Below are 6,058 nucleotides of genomic sequence, written 5' to 3'. Positions count from 1 at the left end.
GGCTCACTTCTCACACAGTAATTCTCTTCCGGTCACTCCAAAACCAGACTACCGAGTAAGTACGTGGATCAGCTCAATCAGAGGAAAAGACGCTGTAGTTGGATTGCAGGGAAAAAAATTAGATTTACAGGTTTTGATGCTTCCAATATTTTACCTATGTTACAAAATATAGAAATCTTGCCGTGAAAAGCCCATGCTAAGATCAATATCACCAATAAGATGGAGCTATAGTAATAAAGTCATATTAAATTATGATCCATACACAGCTACTCTTATCAAGGAGGAATATTTGTAAAAACCCAACTTACTCATTCTTACTTTTAAAAATAGTCTTGTTTATAAAACAAAAACGAAAAAAAAATCAACAATTATTCTGCAGATTCACTTTTCATAAATACAGAAATGTGACAAAAATACAATTTGCCATTAATCGATGAAGTCAGAATGCTGGCCTGAAAACAGGGAAAGTGCTCACTTTTTTACATGGCCCAGATTCAACCAGTGTTCCCAAATCATTTTCTGTAAAATGACCACATTCTGCATATTCTGGGATATTCACACACGATATGGAAAGACTACAGCCAATGCCAAAACATACTCTGGGATTCCACAACATTGTTATGGAAACAAGATGCGTGGATGTTTCAGGCCATCCTACAATTGCTATAAACGTATACCATACGACAGCAAGCTGCCAGTGTGCTTAACAGCAAAAACTATCAAAAGCAGGGACATGGGTGGCCGGTGAACTTTCATTGCAAAGCACTGATAAGGACAGAGGTATGTCAAGATAATACTGCATTCATGGTAAACGTTTTCAGGGATCACAGCAAGAAGCGGGACAAAGTACACAGGGTCATAATCAATGCACTGCATTGAGTTCTGTTTGCTGAAATAAAGTAACATTCTCGCAGCTAAAATAAAAATACATTTTACAATAGAAGTCTCATTTAACATTTAACATAGAATTGTCTTCTTTTTGTAAGTGGAAAACGTATAACTGTATCAAGTACCTCTATGAATTAAATTCCCTTTTATTACTGATAAGACTGAAGCTTAAAGGTCTACGTTGTTGTTTTTTAATAAGTTAAAGAAAGATTTATTAATCACTCTTCCAGCAAAACAGATGTACGTAGGAGGCACGGCAAAGACCCAAGACAAGGTCCTTGGTCACTCTCACCCCTGCTCTTCTCACGTGGACGAGGCGAGTGTCTATGAGACACAGGAGCTGACTTGACAACCCGCTGCGGTCCAGGAAATTCTGCCACTTGTTTGGAAAACGAATCAAGCGTAAGAAATGCTTTTATTCCTTTAGCCTTATCAACTTAGATGGGGCTGGGGCCATTCAGCTCATTTCCCCGGTGGATTAAAACAAAACATCTTCATTTTCTATTAAAATCTGCACAATCAGCTTTTGGTACCGCATGTCCTGGAGGGTGGTGAGGGTGCTGTCCTCAGGGGACCTCATCAGGGTGGGCCCAAACACGATCCCCAGATTTTCAGCATTCATGAAATTGTCCTTTTCATTCAAAGTCACCCTGCGGAACGAGCATATACACAGAGACGTTACACAGACTTGCAGACGGACGTGTATCCTGATTGTGCACGTGTGCCCTCAGAAATGTCTCTGCTTTGGGAAGTTGTGAAAGGAAACTGAGAATCAGAGTTCTAGAAAAGTGTTTTCAGAAAGGTAATTTTCTGCTTTTGCTTTTCCTTGTAGGCTGCTGGCATTGCCTGCAGCCGGCAGACGTGAATTACTTAGCGAATCTGGTACAGACACCTCTTTAAACTTAGAAAATCAGTCCTTCTTACTAAACAGATGTGGCAACGGAGTAGGGAATATTGGTTAGAAGGGGCAGCAGACTTCTAGCTGGCCCACAGTGCATGCAGATTTTAGTCTAGGCTTGTATGGAAGTCTTTTTCCCCCCTGTAGCTGCTTCCTACTGGTCTGTGTGCTCATTATCAGGGAAGCTGATGGCAGATTCCTGGCCCGCTGGCAGGCTTAGTGTCGGAGGAGCAAGGTTACTGTAGGATGGGGCTGCCACGAGTGTAGGAATAGCCAGACCATTATCACGGGATAGAGGAAAGGCTGGAATGTGGCCAGACAGGAAAGCACTTGGACATTATTTCTGGTTCCCACAGGATGAGGTCTGGAGCAGTAATTATTGTTGGAATTGAAAATCATCATTTCAACATCCAGATGAGAACAGCAAAGCCTTTCAGAATAAAATTCAAACTCCAGAGTTGGCTCAGTACCTTCCTAGTAGAATAAAATTACAGTCTCCTGGATTCTTCCTTTAAGGAATTGAGGTTTTGGGGTGTTCACAATGGAACTAAAAGAGAATAGGTTCTCGAAAGAAGGCAAAATACGATTAAACCCTGTTTAGGTTCTGCGCAGAAGGCCATGCGTTTATTTTTATTCTCTTGGAGCTAATGAGGCCGGCCACTTAGCATCATTTTAGGAAGGCCAACTCAGCTTGTAGGACTTTCATGTTACAAAGCTAAGGAGGTAGGAAAGAGGAACATTCTTCACTATCAAACTGCTCACATCTTCCCATTAAGTCAGGCACCATGCCTGGCCAAACAAGATGCTTAGCAAACCCTCCATGATAAAAATACTAAATTATTGGCATTAAAGATTCAAATGGGACATATCAGCATTTTTCCTGATAATGACACTTTGCCTTCCAAACTACAACAATTAGAACTAATTTCTTTCTAAAGAAATAATTTCTAGCTAATTAAAGACCAGGCTGGCCTTCATAGTCTTACTTATCCAAAAATTACTCATACTCTAATAAATTACTCCAAACAGAAACCTTCTGAGCTAAATGTTATTACATCTCTGATCACCATGCATCTGAGCAACAATATTTATATGTTTCATAAGGTAGAAAAATAAAAACAACACCCAGTGTTTATACAGTATTCTCAACTTGCTTCCTTTCACTTACTGAACGGATCTGTAAATTAGCGTAGACAATTTGTGGTTCATTTTATCTGTGAATGAGCCACTGCCACGGGTCTTCCGAAAACACACAGGACGGCACACAGAAATGCCCTGATCCCTCCAACATCTCAGAGACGAACTCACTGACCTTGCTATATATGTACAGTGAAGGAAAGAGACTCACAGCTGAAGTAAGGAGAGTCTGGAACCAGAGCTCTAGGGTCCTGTAAATACCCAGACATGTCCATCTGTCTTATGTGCTGTCACACAGATAATGCAGTGCCTAGCTGTCTGTGGTGCGTACCCTCTGTGATGGCCCCCTGCCCGTGATCCCTGCCTCCTGGAATTCATACTCTTGTCTAATCCCTTCCCCTGGAGTATGGGCTGGACCTAGTGGCTTCCAACAAATAGCAATTGAATGTCACTTCTGAGATGAGGTTACAGAGAGACTGTATCTTTCATGTTGGGGGCTCTTGCTTGCTCTGAGGGAAGCCAGCTGCCATTTTGTGAGCTGCCCATGGGGAGACTCAAGTGGCAGGGCACTGAGGGGGTCCTCCCGGCAAACAGTCAGCAAGAAAGGGCTCCAGTCACACGGCCTCTGAGGAACTGAATCCGGCCGACAACCTTGTGAGTGAGTGTGGAAATGGATGCTCCCCTAGAGAGCCTGGCCATCAGTTCAACCATAGCCTCATTCTAGACCTTGAACCAGAGGCACCCAACTAAGCCACACCTGATTCCTGATCACAGCGGCTGTGAGATAATAAATCTCTATTGTTTTAAGCCTACAACTTTTGGGGCGATTGGTTACTTGGTGATCGGTCACTAATACATCAAGAAAAACAAGTGATCATGGTGGGGAATGGGCCTGCCCAGAAGCAAGGCAGTTCAGGAGTCCAGAAATAGAATGAGCCGAAAGAGAAAGAACAGAACGCAGAGGATAGGGCTGGTGTGGGAGGCCCCGTGCAGATGTGGACGCAGTGTGGACAAATGGCTAAGGCAGACTGTGGGCTCTGGATCAGCCTGCCTGGATTTCAGTCCGGTTTCACGTTACCTCTTCACATCGGTTATTTTACCCCCTTAAGCGTCCACAATCTCATCTGTAACCTGAGGCCCCTAACAACCCCCACCTCACAGAGATAACACACGTCAAGTGTGTGGAGCACTACCAGGCACAGAGAGGGTTCTAGCAGTTACAGATGGGGCTGCCTTCGCTAGACCCTCCCCCCCCCCCCCCACCTGCCAAAAGAGGGTCCGTCCCCTCAGTGGGTTGGGGAGAAAGTTTATGAACCCTTGCTAATGCATTCACCATCCCAGGCAGATAGGGGTTGTGGAGGACGTGCTGAGGGGGTGTTGGCTTACTTCTTGAGGTGGATCATCAGGTACCGGAGGGTCTCATAGTGGGCGGGAGGCAGCAGCATCAGCACTTCATGGACGGCTTCCAGCCTCTCGTCTGCATTGGAGATTTCTGTAACAGCCCATGTGAGGCATTAGTGCAGTGCTGAGACATTCGCGTTTTCAGAGAAGTAACCAGAAGACTGGTTTGTTCTGGTTGGAGATGGAGGGGAAGTCTAAGAAGTTCATGCAATTTCAGGTGACATTTCACTTAAACTAAGCGACTCGTTGGTGTCTTGCCTTATTCCAGAAAGGCCTGGAGGGTGGGAACCACACCTGTATTCAGTGTGCACTGGGTGGGGGACAGGAGGCCGGACCTGGAGTCTGCAGTCGGGTACGTGTTTCGTGGTGGCAGGAACGGCGCTTTGCCCGTCCTCTGAAAGCTGGGTTTACGAGAGAGCTCACTGTCACGAGCTTTGATTTAAGCTGGATCGCCCATGGTAGTGTTCTCTTGAGGTTGTCTGACAGTGTCTTCCTGGCAGGCTTCCATAACTGAATACACTCTACAACACAAGGGCGCTGGCCGATGAGCCCGCCGGCTCAGCCTGCACCAGTGGCACTTTTCACCCAAGCGCTGGCGTGGCTAACCCCGCTGGACAGTCCAGGTGAGGAAGTAGATACTAGGTCTATCAGGAAAGGGAGGAAACGTGCATGCTTCTGCTTTCGAATAGGTACTGGCAGCCATTCGAGGAAACGTTCCCCTGCCGTTCCTCCTGGGGCAGAGGGCACTCTGTTGCCAGAACCTTCTCCACTTAGGACCACCAGGACCCATGCTCCTGGGTAAGCGTGGAGAATTCTCCTGGGTAGGAGAATGCTCCTACCAGGAAATAGGGCCATAGCTCCGCAGGAAAGGACATCTTGCACTAATCCCAGCCTGCCCACTTTTGTGCCCGTCAGGCATCTTATTATTATACTTACCTTTAAATGTTACAGTTTTTATGAACAATTCCTCACGGTGTGTTTGGGTTCTATGTCACGCATTCTAGCATCTGCACCTCCCCTTCCTCACTATGTTGCTGGGCAGAGGGCAGCACCCTTCCTCCCCCCAGAATGGTCCTCTCTCCTGACACCAGTCAACTCGCGTGCCACACGCTAAATGAGCAACTGTGGGCTGAAGGGAGACCAAGGACGATGGTGTTCTTTCCCTGGCCCCATGACCTCAGCTCCCTGAGCCTAGCTTTCCTGCTCTGTGAAATGGGATTATGAAGTGTGCCTCATGGGGTGGATGAGAAGGTTAAACTAGAGGATATTATCGAGAGGTCCCAGCACGGTACTTGACACGGTAGATTCTCGGTGTATGATCAGTTTCGAACAACACCAGCGGGTCAAACTGGGGGCATGACTTCAATCGATTAGCAGTGGGGGTCTGCTTCACAGATGAACGTAGCTAATCCGTACAGTCCTCACTGAAGAACACCGGATTTTTTACTACCGGAACATTCTTGCTTTCAACATAGAACAGCCCCTGACTGTGCGGGTGCCCAGGAGAGAAGTGACGACGGTGTGGAGAGACAACTGCCTGGCACCATTTCTCAGCTCAGTGGCTGGCTTGGTACTGGTTCAACTCAGCTGGTGAACTATGCCTGGTTTTCTTTTAAAAAAAAATTTTTTTTTAACATTTATTTATTTTTGAGACAGAGACAGAGCATGAACGGGGGAGGGGCAGAGAGAGAGGGAGACACAGAATCGGAAGCAGGCTCCAGGCTCTGAGCCATC

At 46.2% G+C, this 6,058-nt stretch overlaps 1 protein-coding gene across 3 annotated transcripts in view; it reads right to left on the bottom strand.

The window, feature by feature from the left end:
• Positions 1-1,284: 1,284 nt before the first annotated feature.
• Positions 1,285-6,058, bottom strand: part of CHN2 (chimerin 2) — a 299,494-nt gene continuing 294,720 nt past the window's right edge. For all 3 annotated transcript variants that reach the window (XM_060632800.3, XM_060632802.3, XM_060632803.3), the window contains 2 exons: positions 4,310-4,415; positions 1,285-1,538 (listed from right to left, as the gene is read on the bottom strand). In XM_060632800.3, the coding sequence (XP_060488783.1) occupies positions 1,367-1,538; positions 4,310-4,415 (278 nt within the window). In that variant the 3' untranslated portion in view covers positions 1,285-1,366. The remainder of the gene's footprint in view (positions 1,539-4,309; positions 4,416-6,058) is intronic.

Source organism: Panthera onca, chromosome A2 (assembly GCF_046562875.1).
Source record: "Panthera onca isolate mPanOnc1 chromosome A2, mPanOnc1 haplotype 2, whole genome shotgun sequence".
In the NCBI taxonomy this organism is placed as follows: Eukaryota; Metazoa; Chordata; class Mammalia; order Carnivora; family Felidae; genus Panthera; species Panthera onca.
Note: the sequence above shows the minus strand (reverse complement) of the source record. Positions and strands in the feature narration are given on the sequence as shown.